This window comes from Ranitomeya variabilis, chromosome 4, assembly GCF_051348905.1.
Source record: "Ranitomeya variabilis isolate aRanVar5 chromosome 4, aRanVar5.hap1, whole genome shotgun sequence".
NCBI lineage: Eukaryota > Metazoa > Chordata > Amphibia > Anura > Dendrobatidae > Ranitomeya > Ranitomeya variabilis.
The window spans coordinates 22802193-22827504 of record NC_135235.1 but is presented as its reverse complement, the minus strand read 5'-3'; the positions used below and the strand labels follow the sequence as shown (position 1 = coordinate 22827504).

General features: G+C 45.6%; 2 protein-coding genes across 2 annotated transcripts in view; both read right to left on the bottom strand.

Moving 5' to 3' along the window:
* LOC143769496 (uncharacterized) overlaps nt 1–5950 on the bottom strand; it is a 60843-nt gene extending 54893 nt beyond the window's left edge. The window contains 5 exon segments of the mRNA XM_077258122.1: nt 1289–1356; nt 1735–1858; nt 1941–2120; nt 2232–2384; nt 5890–5950. Coding sequence (XP_077114237.1) covers nt 1289–1356; nt 1735–1858; nt 1941–2120; nt 2232–2312 — 453 coding nt within the window. The 5' untranslated portion in view covers nt 2313–2384; nt 5890–5950.
* A 6564-nt stretch (nt 5951–12514) lies between these two features.
* The window catches only part of LOC143767543 (uncharacterized), a 45759-nt gene continuing 32961 nt past the window's right edge, over nt 12515–25312 (bottom strand). The window contains exons 9-12 of the mRNA XM_077255955.1: nt 15498–15650; nt 15202–15381; nt 14995–15118; nt 12515–13397 (exon numbers count right to left, since the gene is read on the bottom strand). Coding sequence (XP_077112070.1) covers nt 12544–13397; nt 14995–15118; nt 15202–15381; nt 15498–15650 — 1311 coding nt within the window. The 3' untranslated portion in view covers nt 12515–12543. The remainder of the gene's footprint in view (nt 13398–14994; nt 15119–15201; nt 15382–15497; nt 15651–25312) is intronic.

The window sequence follows — 25312 nt, the reverse complement described above, 5'->3', positions numbered from 1 at the left end:
CGCTTCTGCGCACGCACGGCCAAAGCAAGATGGCCGCGCCCACCGACCACCAATGGAATAACGGACATCGCTGCTATTTTCACACCCCTGTGCAGTGGATTCGGGACCTTGGACATGCGCACACCACTACGCCACCAACGGAAAACTACGCAAGATCTGGGGGAAGACACCACGCCCATCCGACCTGACCAGCCTGATTGACAGGCGAAAATGACTACTTTGGTAACGTATTTCGGCAGCATAGGTGGGGAACGGGGGTCCACAAAATACACTATTGTAATGCACAGCTCAGGCCCTATTTAACAGTATTTTTATCTCATACCGAAAAAACGGGGTGACAGGTTCCCTTTAAAGTTTGCAACAAGCCACCTGGGAGACACACCAAACATGTGGAAGAAGGTGCTCTGGTCAGATTAAACCAAAATCCAACTTTTTGGCAACAATGCCAAACGATATGTTTGGCGTAAAGGCAACACAGCTCATCACCCTGAACACACCATCCCCACTGTCAAACATGGTGGTGGCAGCATCACGGTTTCACGGTTTGGGCCTGCTTTTCTTCAGCAGGGACAGGGAAGATGGTTAAAATTGATGAGAAGATGGATGGAGCCAAATACAGGACCATTCTTGAAAAACCTGTTGGAGTCTGCAAAAGACCTGAGACTGGGACTGAGATTTGTCTTCCAACAAGACAATGATCCCAAAGATAAAGCAAAATCTACAATGGAATGGTTCATGAATAAATGTATCCAGGTGTTAGAATGGCCAAGTCAAAGTCCAGACCTCAATCCTATCGAGAATCTGTGGAAAGAGCTGAAAACTGCGGTTCACAAACGATCTCCATCAACCTCACTGAGCTCGAGCTGTTTGCCAAGGAAGAATGGGCAAGAATTTCAGTCTCTCCATGTACAAAACTGATAGAGACATACCCCAAGCGACTTGCAGCTGTAATTGCAGCAAAAGGTGGCGCAACAAGGAATTAAGTTAAAGGGGCCGAATAATATTGCACGCCCCACTTTTCAGTTTTTGAATTTCCACAAAAATTTAAAATAACCAATAAAATTTGTTCAACTTCACAATTGTGTTCCACTTGTTGATTCTTCACCAAAAATTTACATTTGGTATCTTTATGTTTGAAGCATGATATGTGGGAAAAGGTTGAAAAGTTCCAGGGGGCCGAATACTTTCGCAAGGCACTGTATGAATCTTATAATAATGGAGATTAGCAGAACAAATGGCTGGCACAGCCTCCCACACATCAGAGTCCTACAACCTTCTCTCCACCTACCTGATGAACCTGTGAACAGTCCTGAGGTCCGGGATGTCTCTCCGGCGTCGTCCTATTACTGGTTCTTACTGTAGAGAGCATATAATTGATAAAATAAAGAGGCTGGTGCTGGGCATGGAAACAAGCTGGAGAAGCACCAGTTCGAGATGTGGTTAGATTTCCATTTCTAAGACCTGCATACCCATAAACGCGGTTGATCATACTGACAGATTCCCTTTAGAAAATCCAATGATTGTAATAAATGTAGTAATAGGTTTCCCTTAATTTTCGCTCCTTCATTAGCCACTCCACCTACTTACAACAGCCGTGTCTTCTGAGCACACGCTGCTCCCATCCATAGAAGGGCATGTGACCAGACATGTCACTCTGCATCCAGGTGTCGGTGTAGGGCAGCATTTATGCTAATTCTATTTCATGTTTGTACTTTAGTTAGTCTTGTCTATTACCTGGTGATGTGTGCATCTGGGGAACCTCCATCATCAACTCCTGGTACCGATCCTTGTGTCCTTCTAGATACTCCCACTCCTCCATGGAAAAGTAGACGGTGACGTCCTGACATCTTACTGGAACCTGAGACATACAATGATACCGTCATCCCCTGTTCCCTCCATAGTGTCACTGTATAATGTCCCAGCATTCCCATCAGTGTCACCTCTCCAGTCAGCAGCTCAATCATCTTGTAGGTGAGTTCTAGGATCTTCTGGTCATCGATGTCTTCATGTATCCAGGGGTTCGGTGGTGGTCCCGTGATTGGGCTCAGAGTTGCTCTCCGTCTTTCAGACACAGGAGCCCGACAGCGATCACTAGAGGTCTTCCTCACCACCGTGTAATCCTGCGTATGGAGAGATGTAGTAATAAATCTAAATTCAGACATTTCCAGAGCCCTCACTTCTCCGGTCATATCATCTGTTATTACCATAGATAATGAAATGTGACCTCTCACCTCTCCTGTAAGCTGGAAGAGGATCTCTAGGGTGAGATTTCGGATTGTCTCTGCCACATTTCTGTCTCTGACTCTATCCATCTACGATAGGTCAATCAGGATAATTCTCTTATATACAAGATCTCCACTGAGAGGATCTGATATTGTCGGAATCTGAATAGAAAGAAGTCTATGTAACATCATACAAAATCGCTTGTAGAAAATACAATTACTGAATAATGGAAAACATTTAAAGGGGTATAATCTTGTTATGTGATGGCATATCGCTAGGACATGCTATGACTTAATGATTGGTGGGATTCTGAGCTCTGGAACCTCTACCAATCCTGAGAGTCACGTTGCTGATTCCGCGCTTCTTCCCTTTCACTGTTTTTCCCTGCACAACGTCGATCCAAGCCACCCGACTCTGGTGGGTGCTAATAACAGGTGTTTGGTGTCGGGTATCAAACTACATCAATCTGCTATTGATGACCTATCACAAGGATAGATCTTCAATATTGTAGTAAAGGACAGTTGGGGTGGTTTATAGGAGGTCATACAGACCTGTTGTAGTTTGCGTTGTATTCCACAAGATTGGGCTTGTCTACTGAAGAAGACGGCGGAGCTTCTGTTTGTGGAGGGAGACAAAAAAGCTTCTCCAGAAAACTGGTGCCACTACATTGATAGTGATATAGATGGTCACTACATGAAATGCTGAAGTCACTCAAGAAAATTGGTAAAAATTCAAAAAGGTGAAGAGTTCAGGAAAGAAATCATGAAGATCTAGTTAAATCATAATTACCAATTTTTCAAAATCTTTGGAATCCTGGCAAAAAGGTGACAAATCAATACAGGTACACACACCCTTGATGGGTTATTCCTAGTGGAGTACCTCTATTAGCGGCAGACCACGCGGTCCCGTGAGTCAGAGGAAGGGGGCGCGCTGCCCCTCTATCCAACTAATGTTTCAATTCCAACACTATATTCATCCACAGGATGAGGATACAGTTGAAAACAAGGGTGGAATAAGGAGCCATTTGCTTTCTGCTCCAACATTCAGCCTGAGAATCTGTGTCTCAGCGCTGCACCATATTTCGTGGAAAGCTATGAGGACCATCATACTGTGGGTGGGAAAGAGGGATGTAACTCTGGGATCTATCATACTGTGCGGGGGAACTATACTGTGTGGATTATGATGAAGGCATCATACTGTGTGGGGGCACTTTAAGGACATCATACTATGTTGGCACTGTGAGTTAATCATACTGTATGTGAGCATAGTATATGTACGAGGCATTTTTGGGGGACGTCATACTCTATGGGACTGTAAACGGGGTATTGTAGTGGGTAAGAATACTAAAGGGCCTTAATAGGGACAAAATTACTGTGTTTGTGTTAAAATACCTGTCTCTCTTCCAGTGTTTAAAAGTTGGGAGGTGACTGTAGCTAAGTACTGTTCCCCGCCTGCACCCACAAATATTTTCTTCAAATGACACCCCAATTTGGATAAATGTTAGGAGGCTCCATGATTTCTATACACATCCCTGGTTATCACCTACCCATCAGATCACAATGTATCTGCAAGGGGTGTACAAGGACTAGTTTGTGCCCCACTTACCTATACCCGTGTCTCTGAGAAAACTAGTACTGTTGATATGTTCTATAATGCTGCTACATTGTGTGTTATGATCCGGTGACCTAGGAGTCGCACGAGAGACGTTCTCAGGAGTAAGTGGTATCTGTACTGACCGCGAACCCTAAACTGACACCGCAACTAGAAGTAGCCGTGGGGTGTGCCTGACCCGTCCTAGACACCTCGACACAGCCGGAGGACTAAATACCCCTATAGGTGGAAATGGGAATTATATCTTGCCTCAGAGCAGAGCCCCAAAGGATAGACAGCCCCCCACAAATATTGACTGTGAGTATAAGAGGAAAGACACACGCAGACAGAAAAACAGAATTTAGCAAAAGAGGCACTTCTAGCTAAATAGAAAAGGATAGGACAGAATTCTAAGCGGTCAGTATTAAAATCCTAAAAATATCCACAGCAGAAAATACAAATATACTACATCTAACTAAAGACATAGCAAGTATATCTGCAACTCCTGAGAATCCAGCATGACTGAAAAATCCAGACAAAGTCTAAGCTGGACAAAAATACAAATGAATTGCACTGAATTACAAGCACACTGCATGTGTGCACAGAGACAAAAAACCAGAGACTTATCTTAGATGAATTGGCAGCAGAGCATGAGGAACCAGAGAGAGAAGCAATCCCTCCAAGAACAATGGACAACTGGCACTGACTAATGAATCCAGCAGCCCTAAATACCCCAGTCAGGCCTGCAATCAGCAGGAACACCTGACCATGATTGCAAGCCAGGGACAGCTGCAATACCACCAACAACCACCGGAGGGAACCCAAGAACAGAATTCACAACAATTGTGTATATGTGATATGTCGTGTGCATTTAAATATGACTCTGTGTAAAGTATTGCCAATGTATACATATATTCCTTGTATTGTATAAATGTTGGGAGAGTGTAGGATTTGGATTAGCCCACTAGAGGGGGCACAATAGAATAGAGTAAGTTAGGACCTAGATAGACCAATAGGATTTAGCTTATTAGGAGGGGCCAACTGAGGGTAAGAGGGAGAGAGCTTCCTAAGTTAGTCAGTTAGGGCTGGGAGCCTGGACGAGTCAGCCGAGTCCCAAAACATTTAAGCAAGGAGCCCAGCCGTCCAGGTCCTATGGGCTGACGGTCACATGGTAGTGGCGGAATACAGGGCAGCATCAGGAAGGTAGAAGCTAACTTCGGAGGAACAATCCCAAATGTCTGGGGCAAAAGGACAGGGGATTCCTGGAATTAATGGTGCTATATAAATAAATAATAATAATTCCTGAAGCGGGTTGGTCTGGCCAGTCATGAAGCTGCGGTACCAAAGGTGACGGTGTGACCCTGCGATATATCCTGAAGGAGTGAGGTTATACTCTGTGGAGAATCTTGTGCTGCCTTTGTGAAGAAACTGGAGGCGCTGTGTAAAGAACTGAGTACAGTTGTATTGTTGGAACTGGATATGGACTCTGACTGTCACTGCGTGATATTCAAAGGAAGAAAACCCCAGCAGACCGGAATGGACTCTGATGTGCAAGGAAGTGAAGCAGCAAGTGCACAACAGAAGGGACAATGTGTTTATGTGACGGAGGGCCAGGGTGTGCAAGTACTACCACCCTCAGCCACGACTACCTCCATGGCCTCCATTTCATATCTGTGAACTTTCTCATGTAAACCTATGAGAATCACATCAAGGCGGTCGCAGGCTGACATAGAGAAAGGGACGCTGTGTGGTCCGGGTAGTCAGACCGCCAGTCATGTGATACAGAACAGGGCGCTGATAACCGGAGAAGGCGCCAATCGGTAAGTATATTACTACACGCATACACTGCACAATACACACTGCACGGGGGATGGAAGATGACGATTTTCATTGGAACGCTACCTTATAAAAAATTGTTTTACTTTGCAAAATTAAGAAACTTGAAAGATAGAAAAGTTTGAGAATAAAATTAACACCTTTTTTAAAACGCAAGGTTCCTGGCGTCAAATTAGAAATAAAATAAATAACAATGGTGGAATTGTCCACTCAGAATAAATGTTATATGCACATACATACCTCCCCCGCCTGCAGAGCGGCACACTGGCTATATAGCTGTACTGTGCTCACAGGACCTGTGGTGATGTCACTGTCATGTGATCTGTCACATGTGGGAGGAGTCACAGACCACTTTACCAGGAGGCTCAGCGTGAGCTGGTTGTCATGGTGCTGGAGGAATAGATTTATCTGATCAGGGGGATCTTGTCCTGAGGGTTTTCTGCACTTGAATCCTGGACGTCACTTTCCTTCCTCTGTTCCTTTATCTCTTCTATCACTTTTTATACTTCTATTGTAAGCGTCATCATTTTATTCTTCTTCATCAGTGCATTCCTTTGGTCAATGTGGTCATATGAGGGTTTATTTTATTAAAAAAAATTTTTAATGAGGCTATTTTGAGGGGGGGGGGTTTGTTCGGATTTTATTCATTTCTTTTATTCGGGGATGTAAAAAAAATAAATAAGAGAATGTTGCGACTTTTTGGATTTGTTTTTCACAATTTAAAATGACGGCGCACTTGTGAAAAATTTAAATCTGAAAAACGTCTTTGAATATTTACATCAATTGTTGAAAAACAACAAAAAAACAAACAACAACAAAAAAAAGAACCGTCTATAGAGACGAGAGATCCGATATGAAATGAGGCTGACTAATTCCAATACTTGGGATAAATGGATGATGAGATACATAGAAGAGTTTGCGGAATTAATTCAACTGGAATGAAATTCTGCTCAAATTTTTCAAAAATCCTTATTCTCCAGAATTCTAGAGGTGAGAATTATTTATGCAAAGGATATTTTGTGAGTGTAAGTCACATAGTGTACGACCCAACAAAGGGGCAATTACATAGCAAGGGAGCTCAATATATCAAATGTAAAAAAAGAGTGAGTCACCCAATAGATACCAAAAAGAAGACTACATGTGCTATCCCGGAGACATATAACATGGAACTGCGTAATAGTTCAACTCCCAAGTTCCATGAGGAAACTCAATACTGCCAAGTCCACACAGGGCGTTTTTGCAGCGTTTTTTTTTTTATGCATTTTTTATGCAAATTTTCAGCTGCGTTTTACAGGATCAGCAAAATCTATGAGATTTCAGAAACCTCATTCACACACACATTGGTTTTTTTGTCATCAGTATTTTGTGCTTTGCACGTTTTTTTTTGCACAATGGAGCATGTCACTTCTTTCAGCGTTTTTTCAGCGTTATTCACCCATTGAAATGAATGGGTGATGAAAAAAACGCTGAAAAAAACGCAGGTATCAGGTTTTGCTGCGTTTTTTTTTTTGTTTCAAAACCTGATTCTATAGAACAGGACTTTTTTTTTTCAACACTAAGGCTGTGTGCACACGTACCGAATTTTTTGCGTTTTTTCGCTATAAAAACGCAATAAAACTGCGAAAAAAATGCATCCATTAAGCATCCTATTATTAGAATGCAATCTGCAATTTTTGTGCACATGTTGCGTTTTTTTCCGAAAAAAAAACACATCGTGGAAAAAAACGTTTTTGCCGCTATATTATTCAATTGGGGAATTCCAGAAAAAAACACGAAAAATCTGCAAAAAAAAAAGAGCAAAAACACTATAAAAGCGCAAAAAAAACCTTCAACACTTATGAAGTGTGAGTAAAACAAAAACCATTTTAAAGTATAAATGACTTTGTAGCGTAATTCAAATGGTAATTAACCCTATATAGATGGATTAGAAGAATAATTTAGAAATATATAAAGTGCAATATATAGTGCATAATATTACGGTACCATATAAGTGCAAAGGTAGTTGTTTATAGAAACAATTATAGTTAAAATCATATATATTCACATTGTGTAACTAAGTATTAAACCAGTGTTAGTTCCAGCCAATAAGTTAGCCAAGGAGAGAAACAAAAAAGAAAAAGGAACAAAAGGAGAGAAAACTAAAGAATGGTATGTAACACAGGTAACTGAGAGTAAGTTCACCACTGATCCCTTTAATGCGCGTTTCACCACAATGGCTTCTTCAGAAGGTGAAAAGTGTGTTAACCTATCGATTTAATATCTAATACCTAGTTAGTTACTAATGTGATAAAGGATATATGATTATAATTGTTTGATGATATTGAAACCACTGACACCCTCAATGCAGGGACCAATACTGGTTTAATCATATATTGGATTATTATGATTGCAAGACTATATGAAAACTACTTATACCCCCACTTGGAACTGACACTGGTGTAATGCTTAGTTGCACAATGTGAATATACAGTGAGTATGAAAATTATTCAGACCCCTTTACATTTTTCACTCTTTATTTCATTGCAGCCATTTTGGTAAATCCAATAAAGTTCATTTTCTCTCATTAATGTACAACTCTGCACCCCATCTTGACTGAAAAAAACCCAGAAATGTAGAAATTTTTGCAAATGTATTAAAAAAAGAAAAACTGAATTATCACATAGTCATAAGTCTTCAGCCCCTTTGCTCAGTATTGAGGAGAAGCCTCTTTCGAGCTAGTACAGCCATGAGTCTTCCTGGGAATGATAAAAGTTTTCACCCCTGGATTTGGGGATCCTCGGCCATTCTTCTTTGCAGATCTTCTCCAGTTCCATCAGGCTGGATGGTGAACATTGGTGGACACTGGACACCATTTTCAGGTCTCTCCAGAGATGCTCAGTTGGGTTTAGGTCAGGGCTCTGGCTGGGCCGGTCAGGAATGGTCACAGAGTTGTTCTGAAGCCAATCCTTTGTTATTTTAGCTGTGTGCTTAGGGTCATTGTCTTGTTGGAAGGTGAACCTTTGGCCAAGTCTGAGGTCCAGAGCTCTCTGGAAGAGGTTTTCATCCAGGATATCTCTGTACTTGGCCGCATTCATGTTTCCTTCAATGATAACTAGTCGTCCTGTCCCTGCAGCTGAAATACACCCCCCATAGCATGATGCTGCCTCCACCATGTTTCACTGTTGGGATTGTATTGAGCAGGTGATGAGCAGTGCCTGGTTTTCTCCACACATACCGCTTAGAATTATCACCAAAAATGTCTATCTTCTCTCATCAGCCCAGAGAATCTTATTTCTCATAGTCTGGGAGTCCTTCATGTGTTTTTTAACAAACGCTATGCAGGCTTTTTTTATATGTTTTGCACTGAGAGACTTCCGTCGGGCCACTCTGCCATAAAGGCCTGACTGATGAAGAGCTGCAGTGATAGTTGACTTTGTAGAACTTTCTCACATCTCCCTACTGCATCTCTGGAGCTCAGCCACAGTGATCTTGGGACTCTTCTTTACGTCTCTCACGAAGGCTCTTCTCCCACGATTGCTCAGTTTGGCTGGACGGCCAGGTCTAGGAAGACTTCTGGTGGTCCCAAACTTCTTCCATTTAAGGATTATGGAGGCCACTGTGCTCTTAGGAACCTTGAGTACTGCAGAAATTCTGTTGTAACCTTGGCCAGATCTGTGCCTTGCCACAATTCTGTCTCTGAGCTCCTTGGCCAGTTCCTTTGATCTCATGATTCTCATTTGGTCTGACATGCACTGTGAGCTGTGAGGTCTTATATAGACAGGTGTGCGCCTTTCCAAATCAAGTCCTATCAGTTTAATTACACACAGCTGGACTCCAATGAAGGAGAAGAACCATTTCAAGGAGGATCACAAGGAAATGGACAGCATGGGACTTAAATATGAGTGTCTGAGCAAAGGGGCTTAATACTTATGACCATGTGATATTTCAGTTTTTCTTTTTTAATAAATTAGCAAAAATTTCTACATTTCTGGGTTTTTTTTCGGTCAAGATGGGGTGCAGAGTGTACATTAATGAGAAAAAAACTTTTTGAAATTTACCAAATGGCTGCAATGAAATAGAGTGAAAAATTTAAAGGGGTCTGAATACTTTCTGTACCCACTGTACATAGTATCAGTGTACAGATAATACAGTGATCACCAGTGGCATTATACACAGGAGCTCTGTATATAGTGTCAAAAAAGAAAAAGATGAAGCGCACTCACCGGTGGTGAATCCAAGTCTTTATTCCAAGTCTTTATTCGGACATAACTTAATGTGCTGCAGGGAGGGCAGTGAACACACGGACGACAGCTGTTTCGTGCTCAATGCACTTCAACAGGTCCCAGGGACCTGTTGAAGTGCATTGAGCACGAAACAGCTGTCGTCCGTGTGTTCACTGCCCTCCCTGCAGCACATTAAGTTATGTCCGAATAAAGACTTGGAATAAAGACTTGGATTCACCACCGGTGAGTGCGCTTCATCTTTTTCTTTTTTGAAACTATTTATGGACTATTACAAAGCAGCACCCTGGTAGAATTGTTCCATTTTTTAGGCTGAAGCGGCAATTGGCAATAATACAAGGGAGACTTAAGGGTCTAACTTATAACAGCAGTGCGGAGTGTTTTTTTCTTTGTTCATTTTTGGTGCATTCTCTGTATATAGTGTTAGTGTACACAGGTAATACAGTGATCACCAGTGACATTACACATAGGAACTCTGTATATAGTGTCAGTGTACAGATAATATACAGTGATCACCATTGACACTATACCCAGGAGCTCTGTATATAGTGTATAGTAAACAGCTAATACCGGGATAAACAGTGACATTATACATAGAAGTTCTGTCTACAGTGTCAGTGTACAGGTAATACTGGGATCACCAATGACATTATATACTGGAGCTCTGTATATAGTGTATAATGTAAGTGTACAGATAACACACTGACTCACCAGTGGCATCGCTAGTTGAAGAAATTAATCTTCACTTCTCTTCTTCATCTAGCGCAAACGGCCATCGCTTCTTTCAGCCAGGACTCATCTCTGCAAAAAATAACACACAGTTATTTGGAGTACCACTTTCAGAGCACATTCCCCAACTGCTACACTACACCAGATGAAGAAAAAAGTGACATAGTGTAGCCCTGCACAGTAATAGGACCTACTGCCCCACACTGAAAACAGTATCCTCAAAAATAAAATACATGACAGCGGTAATAATATCCCTTAATTTGACCCTACAATAATAATGTCCCATATCCTGGCCCCTTCCTGTAATAACGTCCCTCATCTTGGTCATCCATGTTCTCCCATGCTGGCCCCATAGGTCTCCAACCTGCCCCCATATATTCTCCCATCCTGGCCCCATGTGTCTCCATCCTGCCCCATATGTCTTCCCATCCAGGCCCCATATGTCTCCATTCTGACCCCATTTGTCCTTCCATTATGGCCCCATATTTCTCCATCCTGCCCCCATATATTATCTCATCCTGGCCCCATGTGTCTCCATCCTGCCCCATATGTCTTCCCATCCAGGCCCCATATGTCTCCATTCTGACCCCATTTGTCCTTCCATTATGGCCCCATATTTCTCCATCCTGCCCCCATATATTATTTCATCCTGGCCCCATGTGTTCTCCCATCCAGGTCCCATATGTCTCCATCCTGTCCCCATATTAAGCCTTTCAGTACAAAAATTGATAATAAAAGTTTCTCCTTACCTGATTTCGGTCCAGTGGCGCCCTCTTCTTCATTCATTTGAGGCAGGGACGCTCCGGCACATGACAGTGATGTCATACGCCGGCGACATGCGCACCTACGTTAGCTGCCAACCTCTGATTGGCTGAGGGCTGTTCTGGCACAGTAAGTTGGTGGCTTCCTGCATGGCAGTATATTTCAACTGAATGTGTGTCTCAGGATGCACGTGAGCAGAAGCAAAAAGAGAGAGGGCCAGTTCTGGGGCCCCCTTCTTGCTTCTAGTCACCAGGCCCAATACACCAGTAAGGGCAGTAATGCCCTGATGGAGGACCTGGCTACCTCGATCCAGACTAGAGTAAACGTATTAAGATATGCTGTAGAGATAAAACCTGATATGCTAGAAGAAAACTAACTGCAGATTTGAAATCAGCATGCCTATTTTAGTCTAAATGAGCAGAAAAATGGAACTAAAATAAATTATGTTCAAATATGTTCAAAATTGTTCTTCAGTGTATAATACACATGAAAAAAATCACATCGAATTCAAGAAAGATATTTTAAGAATTAATTGTAGAATCCAACAGTCAAAGAATCTACTGACACTAGTCTAGGATGAGTAGTGTCAGGAGAATAAGATCTGCATCAAAATACTAGATCCAATTTCAACCTCAGTCGAGGCAGAACCATTGGCCAGATGGCAAAAGAGACCTCTGCAACAGCAAATTAATTCCTATTGAACAAGAATCCATCATTCCTTAAAAGGATCAATATCCTTCTTCATTGTGTAACCAAATAAAGAATCAACGAGGGGCCAATAGGATTGGTAACACAGTTGGGAAGCCCACATATCCAATTTGAGTGAATAAAAGTAATTATCAAAGACCTCTACAATAATCGGGCCAAGATCAGAGGTAATGTATTAAGAATATACTAAGTCAAGCTACAGTCATGTACTGTATATCAATCCCAAACTAAACACAAAATCATCTTCGCTTCTACAATTTTTCCCCATCATAAGCCTGGTAGAGGAGAAATTCGTAGCCTTTTCCATGGTGTGAGAGGGTCCACAAGCAATGTTTTATACAATTATCCCATATGAAAATATAATTTTAAAATAAAACAGAAAATGTCTGAAAAATTTCCAGACTCATCACCTAATGTATATGTATTCTCTGTATTCTATTTGCTTTAAAGACATTTATTGCTAATTGCATATATTTCATAAATTACATGACATTTTTTGATGTTCATGAAGACTTGATTTGCGGGTAAAACATTTCCCACATTCAGAGCATGAATATGGCTTCTCTCCTGTGTGAATTCTCTGATGATTAACAAGATGTGATGTTTGGTTAAAATGTTTCCCACATTGTGAACATGAATATGGCTTCTCACCTGTGTGAATTCTCTGGTGTTTAACAAGATAAGATTTCTTATTAAAACATTTTCCACATACTGAACATGAATACGGCTTCTCACCCGTGTGAATTCTATGATGCATAACAAGATCTGACTTCTGAGTAAAATATTTTCCACATTCCGAACACATGTAGGGCTTTTCTCCAGTGTGCCTTCTCTCATGTATGACAAGACTTGATTGACGTGTAAAATCTTTCCCGCATTTTAGGCATGAATATGGCTTCTCTCTTGAGTGACTTCTATAATGTCTAACAAGATCTGCTTTCTGGTTAAAAGATTTCCCACATTCTAAACATGAAAATGCTTTCTCTCGGTTGTGACTTCTCTGATGTCTAACAAGATGTGATTTAGTTATAAAACATTTACCACATTCTAAACATGCATATGGCTTTTCCCATGTGTGACTTCTCTCATGTCTAATAAGATGTGATTTATGGTTAAAACATTTTCCACATTCTGAACATGAAAATGGCTTCACAGTTGTAGGAGACGTTTGATGGTCTTCACCCCTTCTGTGAATTTTGTGTGATGAATTAGAAGATGAGTGTATATCAGGGATATTGGCGTGCTCTTCATGTGCAGCTTGTATGATATCTTGACTGTAGACTTTAAAATCCAACATCTCATGCCTCTCTGGGCTTCTGGTAGTGTCATCTGCCAAAAAGTAAAACTAATTTTATTATTTTTGAATAACAAAACCTGAAAGGGGGGTTGCTATTTTAAATTATTTTACCGAATTACAGTTATAACCACAAGTCGTAAGGTTGAGCATTTGCTGACGACCTCCTGTTCTTTATCTCCTTACCATATGTTTCAAACCCTTATAGCTTTAATTAATTTCAAAATAAAAAAAAAAATTGGAAGAGCTTAATGGAGAAATGGAGAGGCTCGAAACCATGCCCATCGGACTGGACCAACCCAATTTTCACACAGCGCGGGAGAACTTAAAAACGTTTTTGAGGAGGATACAGGGGAAGTCAGGGAGTTGTATAAACATTTATGGACTGCAGCACAGGTGCTGAATACGGTCATAGTTTTAGTTGTTATATGACAAAACTGGTGACAGGTTCCCTTTAATATCTCCCTAGCCTCTTTGACTATGTCAACCCTAGCTGGTGTCTTTTTCTACTTTTGGGCCACATCCTCCCTCAATTATTTAGGAATCGGTGTAACAAGTAATAAATTAATACCCTCTCAGAACTTCCCACTAGGGATGAGTAGACCCATAGAATTTCGGGTTCGTCGAGTTTGGCTCAACTTTAGTCCAAAGTTCGGTTTGAGTACCAGAACTTGACTTGAACTTGACCCTGAGCTGATTGGATGTAACAAGTTAGAATTCTATTACTTCCTCAGAATTCTCCACCCTTCCTTTGTGCTATCAAGGATGGCCTAACTAAATGGTATAAAATAAATATCTTACCTGCCATGCCTTTTTTCAAGGTGCAACTAATAGGCTAATAAATAAAACCTACAACCTTTCCCAGACTGCTCTGAATCTGACAAACATAAGATGATTAATCTGGCTGGTGTCAAATACCATCACAAAAAAAACTGGGTTTCTCTTATTGTCCAATGTTTTTTTCATGGCAAACTAGAATGCTTTGGATCATTTTGCGATTTATTCCACGGGCCATAACTTTTTTTTTTCAGTAGACTTAAGTGTATGAAGGCTTGTCTTTTGCATGACTACTTGTAGTTTTGAATGACACTATTTACAAAATAACAAAAATATTTTATATTTTTACAAAAATACCAAGAGGAGTGATATTTTAGAAAAAATACATTTTACTATTGTGTTTTATTTTTACGGTGTCATTGTGTTTATTTTTCAGTGGCTGAACAAAGCCTTTAGGATTTTCCTTAAGCAGCCAATCTCCTTTAAGGCTATGTGCACACTTTGCGGATTCCACTGCGGATCCGCAGCAGTTTCCCATGAGTTTACAGTACAATGTAAACCTATGGGAAACAAAAAACGCTGTGCACATGCTGCGGAAAAAGCCACGCGGAAACGCAGCGGATTACATTCCGCAGCATGTCACTTCTTTTCTGCGGATTTTCACCTGCTCCAATAGGAAAATGCAGATGAAAATCCGCAAAAGAAACCGCAGTAAAAACCGCGATAAATCCGCAGTAAAAACCGCAACGGGTTTTCACTGCGGATTTGGGAATTCCGCTGCGGAAAAATCCGCAGTGGAATCCGCAAAGTGTGCACATAGCCTTACAGGTGTGTGTATTTAGTCTTGTCTATTACCTGGTGATATTCGGGGCTGGGGAACCTCCATCATCACGTCCTTGTACTGATCCTTGTGTCCTTCAAGATACTCCCACTCCTCCATGGAGAAGTAGACGGTGACGTCCTGACATCTTATAGGAACCTGACACACACAATGATACCGTCATCCCCCCTATCCCTCCATAGTGTCACTGTATAATGTCCCAGCATTCCCAGCAGTGTCACCTCTCCAGTCAGCAGCTCAATCATCTTGTAGGTCAGTTCTAGGATCGTCTGGTCATTGATGTCCTCATGTATCTGGGGGTGCGGTGGAGACCCAGGGATTGTGCTGAGGGTTCCTCCCCATCCTTCACACACAGGGACCTGATAGCGATCACTAGAGGTCTTCTTCACCACCGTGTAATCCTGTGTATGGAGAAATGTAGTAATAAATCTAACTTCAGATATTTCCAGAGTCCTCACCTCTTTGGTCATATCATCTCATCTGTTATTATCATACATAATGAAATGTGACCTCTCACCTCTCCTGTAAGCCGAAAGAGGATCTCTAGGGTGAGATTTAGTATAGTCTCTGCCATATTTCCATCTCTGATTCTATCCATTCTTGACAGATCAATATGGAAAATTCTCTTATATAGAAGATCTCCACTGAGAAGATCTGATATTGTCGGAATCTGAATAAAAAGATAAACCAATATAAAATCATACAACATCCCTTGTAGAAAATACAATTACTGAAGATAAGAGAGAATATTTAAAGTGGTATATTCTTGTTATGTGATAGTGCAGCGCCCCAGAGTCCTGGTCGTTGCAGTACTGACGCTCCGCCACTAAGGGGACTGATGGTACGTCTGATGGCACTTAAAGGGAACCTGTCACCCCCAAAATGGCTGGTGAGGTAAGCTCACTGGCTTCAGGGGCTTATCTACTGCATTCTGTAATGCTGTAGATAAGTGTTGTGAATTCTGTTTGTGGGCTCCCTCTGGTGGCTACTGGTGGTACTGGTTGACTTCTGTCTTTTACCTCCAGTTCACCTGTTCCCATCAGGAAATGGGAGTCTCCTATTTAGTCTGGCTTCTCAGTCATTTACTTGCCGGCTATCAATGTTACCAGAGCTCTTCTGTTACTTGCTACCTGCTCCAAGTCTGCTGATTCAGATAAGTTGGATCATCTGTACTTTTTGTGAAAGTTTTGTCCAGCCTTCATTTGGATCATTTGTACCTTTGTCCAGCGTGCAGTTATATGAATCTTGCTGCTGGAAGCTCTAGCGAACTGAAATGACCACTCCGGTGTCATGAGTTGATACCGGAGTTTAAAGTCATTTCAGGATGGTATTTTGTAGGGTTTTGAGTTGACCGCGAAGTCCACTTTTGTATTTTCTGCTATCTAGTTAGTGGGCCTCTCTTTGCTGAACCTGTATTCATACTATGTATGTGTTTTCTTCTTAACTAACCGTCATTATATGTTGGGGGCTACTATCACTTTGGGGTTTTCTCTGGAGGCAAGCCAGGTCTGTGTTTCCTCTACTAGGGGTAGCTAGATCTCCGGCTGGTGCGAGACATCTAGGGATTAAACGCAGGCACGTTCCCCGGCTACTGCTAGTTGTGCGTGAGGTTCAGCATCGCGGTCAGCTTAGATTCCATCTTCCTAGAGCTAGTCCTATTTTTTGCCTATGTCCCTGCCATTGGGAACCATGACAGATAAGCCCCCGATGTTACCTGAAAGAGGAGAAAAAGACATTAGATAATACTCACCCAGGGGCGGTCCCACTGCAGTCCGGTCAAATAGGTGTCTCCGGTCCGCTCCGGCGCCTCCCATCTTCATTCCATGACGTCCTCTTGAGGGGTCTTGAGGGCAGAGCAAGGTACTGCAGTGCACAGACACCGGGCCTCTCTGACCATTCCGCCGGAGCCGCGGCGTAAAGACCCGAAGAGGACGTCATGGAATGAACATGGGAGGCGACGGAGCGGACCGGAGACACCCATCCAACCTGACCGCACTGGGACCGCCCCTGGGTGAGTATAATCTAACGTCTTTTTCTCCTCTTTCAGGTAACATCGGGGGCTTATCTACAGCATTACAGAATGCTGTAGATAAGCCCCTGATGCCGATGAGCTTACCTCACCAGCCATTTTGGGGGTGACAGGTTCCCTTTAAGGAGTTCACCTGACCGGGTATCACAGTCACACATTACACTTCACATTGTGGCCACCAGGGGGAGCAAAGGGTTCAATGTATTAGGCCACTCCTCACAATCTGATAAAACTGGGGGCCGGATAGGAAGTTAGCCAGAAGCTGACTGGGTTGGATCCAGGCAACATCCTGTGGCAGAGGGTGTTGCGGGGGAAGATTCAGGGGGTCTCTGTCAGGGGTGGGATGCTGACAGTGGCCTAGCGAACAGAAGAGAATGTTACGGAGCCGCGCCTGCACCCGTTGCGGTGGCATCCTAAGAAAGGAAACAAAGCGAGGTTTACTGTGGAGAAGTGAGAAACGAGATTGCAGCAAAAAGGAGATAAAGCCAGTAGGAGTCGTGCCTTAAGATCGTGGCAACATCCTACTGAGGCACGTAGCCGGTGGCCGGAACGCCGAGGAAGTATTTGGCTCCAAGCATTACTTCAAACAGCGGCAGGGCAGTTAATTATAGGTTGGCTGCCTCACCTAAATCACCTAAGCAGACATAGGGGGCAATTGTGGGAGAGGGGCGACGCTAGGGTCCCAGAAGAACTCCAGCCCTACCCGTCATACGGGTGCGTCCTATCCATATCATCTGGGGGACGGAGAAAGAACATCAGAATAGATACGAGTTCTGAGAGAAGAACATCAGAAACAGACACAACAGTTGTGAGGACTATCCCGTGGTGCTCAGCAGGGAGGTACTACAACACACAGGCGCTAGTAGGTAGGCACTGATTTCCAACTGCAAAGGAAACTCTGGATGTGCCTTCGGACCGGCCGGTCTCAGCCAGCCCTGTTAGCAGTACTCTGGATTGTGGATTCTGAAGCCTTCAGTAAAGAGACTGCAACCCTGTGCCTCGTTATTCATCGCGACCTGCACCACGCACCACCATCACCCCTTTTATTGGACGCCCCTTAGCAGGGTCACGGACCGGGTCTAGCCACCGTGACAACCCCAGGACCGAGACAGAGAGGCCCGGTATCGAGTACCCCGCGGCCCTGCGCCTGGGGGCGCTCCAATGACATATGACTAGGACAATTTTATGACTTAATGCTTGGTTTGATTTTGACATCTGGAACTTCCACCGAGCCTGATAGTGACGTTGCTGATTCTGTGCTGCTTCCCCGTTACTTTTTTCCCTGCACAACAATGTGCCAGCCACAAGACTTAGGTGGCTAATAGCACGTGTTTTGTGTTGGGTATCAAATCCCTTCGATCTGCTATCAATGACTAGTGTTGAGCGATACTTTCCGATATCGGAAAGTATCGGTATCGGAAAGTATCGGCCGATACCGTCAAAATATCGGATCTAATCCGATACCGATACCCGATCCCAATGCAAGTCAATGGGACGAAAATATCGGAATTAAAATAAACGCTTTATAAACTTGTAGGTTCATTCTACATGAAGGAAAACAACTAAGAATAATGTAGGATGTATTGGGGGACGTGGCGGAGACATTAAAGGCACAGAGGTTTAGCCCAATGTAATAGAATAGCAGGATTTTTTTTTTTTTTATGACGTTCGGCGGTAGAAAGATTTTGACTATGTTAATTTTTTTTTTATTTTGTCAGATATTGATGTTTCACTACTTCCACGCCCTTCACCTTCTTTTTTACTTCTCCCACACTTTCTTCTTCATTATCCTCATCATCAGCTTCTTTGACATCAACTTCTTCACCTTATTCATCTTCTTCTTCATCTTCTACCTATTATTTTTTTGGTTACATTGTTCATATTCTTTTTATTTTACTATTATCTTCATCATATTCTACTTCTTCATCATATTCTTATTTGTGACAGGCATTCCCGTAGTTGTTATCTATAAAAGTTTGAAGATTACACCTTCCGTTCTGCCTGTCACAAAAGAGTTACATTTGTCCGCGTTCAGTTTGGCCTGCAGCATCAGGCTTTATCCAGGGGCACCACGAGGAGGAACGGACTCACCCCCATACACTGCTTAGTCTTCTTCTGCTTATAATTTAGATAATATTTTTTGCTCTGATATTTAGTGTTATGCTTAATGTTCTTCTGCTCTTTGTTCTGCAGCCTCTTGTTCTTCTGCTTCTCGGTCTTCCAGGTCGTCGTCGTCTCCAGGGTCGTCGTCTCCGGGGTCGTCGTCATCGGGGTGGTCTTCAGGGTCATCGTCTCCAGGGTCGTCGTCATCACGGTGGTTGTCGTCTCTGGTGTCGTCGTCATCTTAGGGGTGGTCTTCCGGGTCATCGTGTTTAGTCTCTTGAACTTGGAAATGTAGCAGAAGGTACAAGAAGGCTGAGAAAATGCCGAGAACCAGCTGATGGAACTGGAACTCGGATGGCTACCCGAAGGTCCAAGAGCCAATGGAACTACCGAGGACCAGCTGACGTTACTGGAACCCGGTTACTAAGCAGGAGGTACCCGTGCCTGAAAGCACTACCAAGGACCACCTGACGTTGGTGGAACTCGGATACCCAGAGGGAGGCACCTAAGCCAAAGGCTCTGCCCGGAACCAGCTGACGGTACTGGAACCAGGATGGGGAGCAGAAGGTACAAGAGCAAAAGACACTGCCGAGAACCAGCTGACAGTGCTGGAACCCGGATGGGTAGCCGAAGGTCCAAGAGCCAATGGAACTACCGAGGACCAGCTGACGTTACTGGAACCCGGTTACTAAGCAGGAGGTACCCGTGCCTGAAGGCACTACCAAGGACCACCTGACGTTGGTGGAACTCGGATACCCAGAGGGAGGCACCTAAGCCAAAGGCTCTGCCCAGAACCAGCTGACAGTACTGGAACCAGGATGGGGAGCAGAAGGTACAAGAGCAAGTGTCTGCGTGGCTTTTGCAGGACACGATGCCGGCTGCACAGCAGGGGAACAGCTGGCGGTGCTGAACCCCACTGACACATTGGCTGGTGTTTTTCTCTGTGCAGCTAGCAGTACCGGGCCCCAACTGGCGGTGTTAGAGCCCGGGGTCAGCAGGAGGAGGAGCAGGAGGAGGAGCAAGGGGGAGGGGAGTGTAGGCCGAAGCCTGCAGTGGCGGCAGCTTTGGGTCTGTTGTGCCTGCGTGGCGGTCGCAGGACACGTTGCCGGCTACACAGCAGGGGAACAGCTGGCGGTGCTGAACCCCACTGACACATTGGCGAGGTGTTTGGCTCTGTGCAGCCAGCACTTCCGGACAGCAACTAGCGTTGTTGGAGCCCGGGCTCTGCCGGTGGAGCAGAGTGTAGGCCGAAGCCTAATTGAACCGATTTCAAAGGTAACCTTTAACCCCCCCTCAGGGGTTACAAACTAGAAGAGCCACAGCTTATGCAGCAGTAGTGCCGCACAAGTCAAAGGTTGCTCTTTTAATTTTGCTCCTTGCACACGCCGAATGAAACACGTATAACATTTAGCCCTTTATACAGTCAAACTGTGTTGGAGGCGCGAGTTCCCTTTGTAATGAGACGCAGCACAGATGTCAAGAATCCCACCTTGGTGCTGGGTGCAGCCTCCTGAGCGTTGTTATTTGCTGTACAGGAGTCTGCGCTGTCGTGTTATCCCCCGGCCTAGCGCTGTTAGCGCTGCCCATCTTCTGACCTCATTTAATGTCGGCCGGTGCGGTTCGCGATGACCATGAATCCCAGCCCCGCAGTGTCTTAACATTGTTAAAACACTGCGGGGCTGGGATTCATGGCCTGGCGCAGCACATATGTTCGCCTCTTGCACTCGGGTCCTTACACCCGCTTCAGACTGTGCGGCGTCAGCTGATCCCTTATCGCATGCCGCGGCCATGAAGCCGCACAGTCTGAAGAAGGCGGAAGGAGATGAGTGACAACAGGCGAAGATATGCACTGCTCATGCCCATCAATCACACCCTCGCAGTCCCAATAAATAAGACACCAAGGTGCGTTGTGTGGGTCAGGGCGGCCGCAGAGGCGCAGGCAGCCAAAGAATGATGCCAGAAGACGGGCAGCGCTACCAAGGGGGTTGCAGCGTGTCATTACAAAGGAAAGTCACACCACCGGGACGGTTAAATGGTCACACAGAGGACACATTTCAGACGTGTTTTCAGTTCCACATGTGCGAGGAGAATACGTTTCTGAGCCACCTTGCACACATGCAGCATTACCGCTGTACGAGGTGGCTGTAAAACGTACAAACGCCTGGGGGAGGGGGGACAGGTTCCCTTCAATTTCAGTTCTTGTGTCTGCGTGGCTTTTGCAGGACACGTTGCCGGCTACACAGCAGGGGAACAGCTGGCGGTGCTGGACCCCACTGACACATTGGCTGGTGTTTTTCTCTGTGCAGCTAGCAGTACCGGGCCCCAACTGGCGGTGTTGGAGCCAGGGCTCTGCAGGGGGAGCAGATTGTAGGCCGAAGCCTAATTGAACCAATTTTAAAGTAAACCTTTAACCCCCACTCAGGTGTTACAAAGTAGAAGAGCCACAGCTTATGCAGCAGTAATGCTGCACAAGTCAAAGGTTGCTCTTTTAATTTTGCTCCTTGCACACGCTGAAAGGAACACGTATAACATTTAGGCCCTTACACAGTCAAACTGATTTTGAGGCGTGAGTTCCCTTCGTAAAGAGACGCAGTACAGCTGGCAAAAATGCCACCTTGGTGCTTGGCGCGGCCTCCTGAGCATCGTTATTTGTTGCACAGGAGTCTGCGCTGTCGTGTTATCCCTTGGCCTTGCGCTGTTAGCGCTGCCCATCCTCTGACATCATGTAATGTCGGCCGGTGCGGTTTGCGATGACCATGAATCCCAGCCCCGCAGTGTCTTAACATTGTTAAAACACTGCGGGGCTGGGATTCATGGCCTGGTGCAGTACATATGTTCGCCTCTCGCTTGGTTTCTTACACCCGCTTCAGACTATGCGGCGTCAGCTGATCCCTTATCGCATGCCACGGCCATGAAGACGCACAGTCCGAAGAAGGCGGAAGGAGATGAGGAACAGGCGAAGAAATGCACCGTTCATGCCCATCAATCACACCCTCGCAGTCCAAATAAATAAGACACCGAGGGGCGTTGTGTGGGGCAAGGCGGCCGCAGAGGCGCAGGCAGCCAAACAATGATGCCAGAAGACGGGCAGCGCTACCAAGGAGCTTGTTGCGTGTCAATACAAAGGAAAATCACACCTGAGGGACGTTTTAATGGTCGCAGAGGACTCATTTTAGACGTGTTCAGTTCCCCATGGGCAAGGAGACTAAGTTTCTGAGCCACCTTGCACACATGCAGCATTACTGTCGTACAAGGTGGCTGTAAAACGTAGAAACACCTGGGGGAGGGGGGACAGGTTTCCTTCAATTTCAGTTCTTGTGTCTGCGTGGCTTTTGCAGGACACGATGCCGGCTACACAGCAGGGGAACAGCTGGCGGTGCTGAACCCCACTGACACATTGGCTGGTGTTTTTCTCTGTGCAGCTAGCAGTACCGGGCCCTAACTGGCGGTGTTGGAGCCCAGGGTCAGCAGGATGAGGAGAGGGAGCAGAGTGTAGGCCGAAGCCTGCACTGGAGCAAGTTGAAAGGGAAACTTTAACCCCCCCCAGGCGTTTGTAGCTGAAAGAGCCATCGTGTACAGCACTAATGCTGGAAAAGGTAAACTTAGCTCTTTTAATTATGGTCCTTGCACATGCTGAACCTAACACTTATGAAAAGTGTCCCCTCCTACCGTGATACCGTCCGGTAGGTGGAACTTTCCTTTGTGATGTGACGCAGCACAGCCGTCATTCTTACCCCCTTGGCGCCGTGCGCCGCCTCCTCAGCGTTGTTTGAATCAGTCCCGGAGCCTGCGCTGTTAGGTTAGCCCTTGGCCATGCACACATTTTGCGCTGCCCGTCTTCTGACATCATTTGGTGTCAGGCTGGCTGCGCCTGTGCGGCCGCGCTGGCCGAGATCCCGCCTCGTACTGTCTTCTGATTTCATCCCACTGGGGGCCTGAGATCCGTGGCCATGCGCAGTGCATATCCTCGCCTCTCACTCCCCTCCCTACGGCTTCTTCAGACTGTGCGGTGTCACGGCCGTGGCATGCTATTAGGGACCAGCTGACACCGCACAGTTTGAAGAAGCCGTAGGGAGATGAGTGAGAGGTGGAGGTTCAGATATGCACTGCGCATGTCCATGGATCTCAGGCCCCCAGTGGGATGAAATCAGAAGACAGTACGAGGCGGGATCTCGGCCAGCGCGGCCGCACAGGCGCAGCCAGCCTGACACCAAATGATGTCAGAAGACGGGCAGCGCAAAATGTGTGCATGGCCAAGGGCTAACCTAACAGCGCAGGCTCCGGGACTGATTCAAACAACGCTGAGGAGGCGGCGCACGGCGCCAAGGGGGTAAGAATGACGGCTGTGCTGCGTCACATCACAAAGGAAAGTTCCAAATACCGGACGGTATCACGGTAGGAGGGGACACTTTTCATAAGTGTTAGGTTCAGCATGTGCAAGGAGCACCACGAAAAGAGGCACTTTTTCCCTTTGCATCATTACTGCTGCACAAGGTGGCTCCTTCAGTAACAAACGCCTGGGGGGGGGGGACAGGTTCCCTTAAATTTAACTTGCTGTGCCTGCGTGGCGGTCGCAGTACACGTTGCCGTATACACAGCAGGGGAACAGCTGACGTTACTGAACCCCAATAACAGAGGAGGGACTGTTGACTGTGCGTACAGCACTACCAGGCAACAACTAGCGGTGTTGGAGCCCAGGGACAGGTGGAGGAGGAGGAGGTGGAGGAGATAGGAGGGATTGCCACACACACAGCAGGGGAACAGCTGACGTTACTGAACCCCAATAACAGAGGAGGGACTGTTGGGACTGTGCGTACAGCACTACCAGGCAACAACTAGCGGTGTTGGAGCCCAGGGACAGGTGGAGGAGGAGGAGGTGGAGGAGGTAGGAGGGATTGCCACACACACAGCAGGGGAACAGCTGACGTTACTGAACCCCAATAACAGAGGAGGGACTGTTGACTGTGCGTACAGCACTTCTGGACAGCAACTAGCGGTGTTGGAGCCCAGGGACAGGAGGAGGAGGAGGAGGTGGAGGAGATAGGAGGGATTGCCACACACACAGCAGGGGAACAGCTGACGTTACTGAACCCCAATAACAGAGGAGGGACTGTTGGGACTGTGCGTACAGCACTACCAGGCAACAACTAGCGGTGTTGGAGCCCAGGGACAGGTGGAGGAGGAGGAGGTGGAGGAGATAGGAGGGATTGCCACACACACAGCAGGGGAACAGCTGACGTTACTGAACCCCAATAACAGAGGAGGGATTGTTGGGACTGTGCGTACAGCACTACCAGGCAACAACTAGCGGTGTTGGAGCCCAGGGACAGGTGGAGGAGGAGGAGGTGGAGGAGATAGGAGGGATTGCCACACACACAGCAGGGGAACAGCTGACGTTACTGAACCCCAATAACAGAGGAGTGACTGTTGACTGTGCGTACAGCACTTCTGGACAGCAACTAGCGGTGTTGGAGCCCAGGGACAGGAGGAGGAGGAGGAGGTGGAGGAGATAGGAGGGATTGCCACACACACAGCAGGGGAACAGCTGACGTTACTGAACCCCAATAACAGAGGAGGGACTGTTGGGACTGTGCGTACAGCACTTCTGGACAGCAACTAGCGGTGTTGGAGCCCAGGGACAGGAGGAGGAGGAGGAGGTGGAGGAGATAGGAGGGATTGCCACACACACAGCAGGGGAACAGCTGACGTTACTGAACCCCAATAACAGAGGAGGGACTGTTGGGACTGTGCGTACAGCACTACCAGGCAACAACTAGCGGTGTTGGAGCCCAGGGACAGGTGGAGGAGGAGGAGGTGGAGGAGATAGGAGGGATTGCCACACACACAGCAGGGGAACAGCTGACGTTACTGAACCCCAATAACAGAGGAGGGACTGTTGGGACTGTGCGTACAGCACTACCAGGCAACAACTAGCGGTGTTGGAGCCCAGGGACAGGTGGAGGAGGAGGAGGTGGAGGAGATAGGAGGGATTGCCACACACACAGCAGGGGAACAGCTGACGTTACTGAACCCCAATAACAGAGGAGTGACTGTTGACTGTGCGTACAGCACATCTGGACAGCAACTAGCGGTGTTGGAGCCCAGGGACAGGAGGAGGAGGAGGTGGTGGAGGAGATAGGAGGGATTGCCACACACACAGCAGGGGAACAGCTGACGTTACTGAACCCCAATAACAGAGG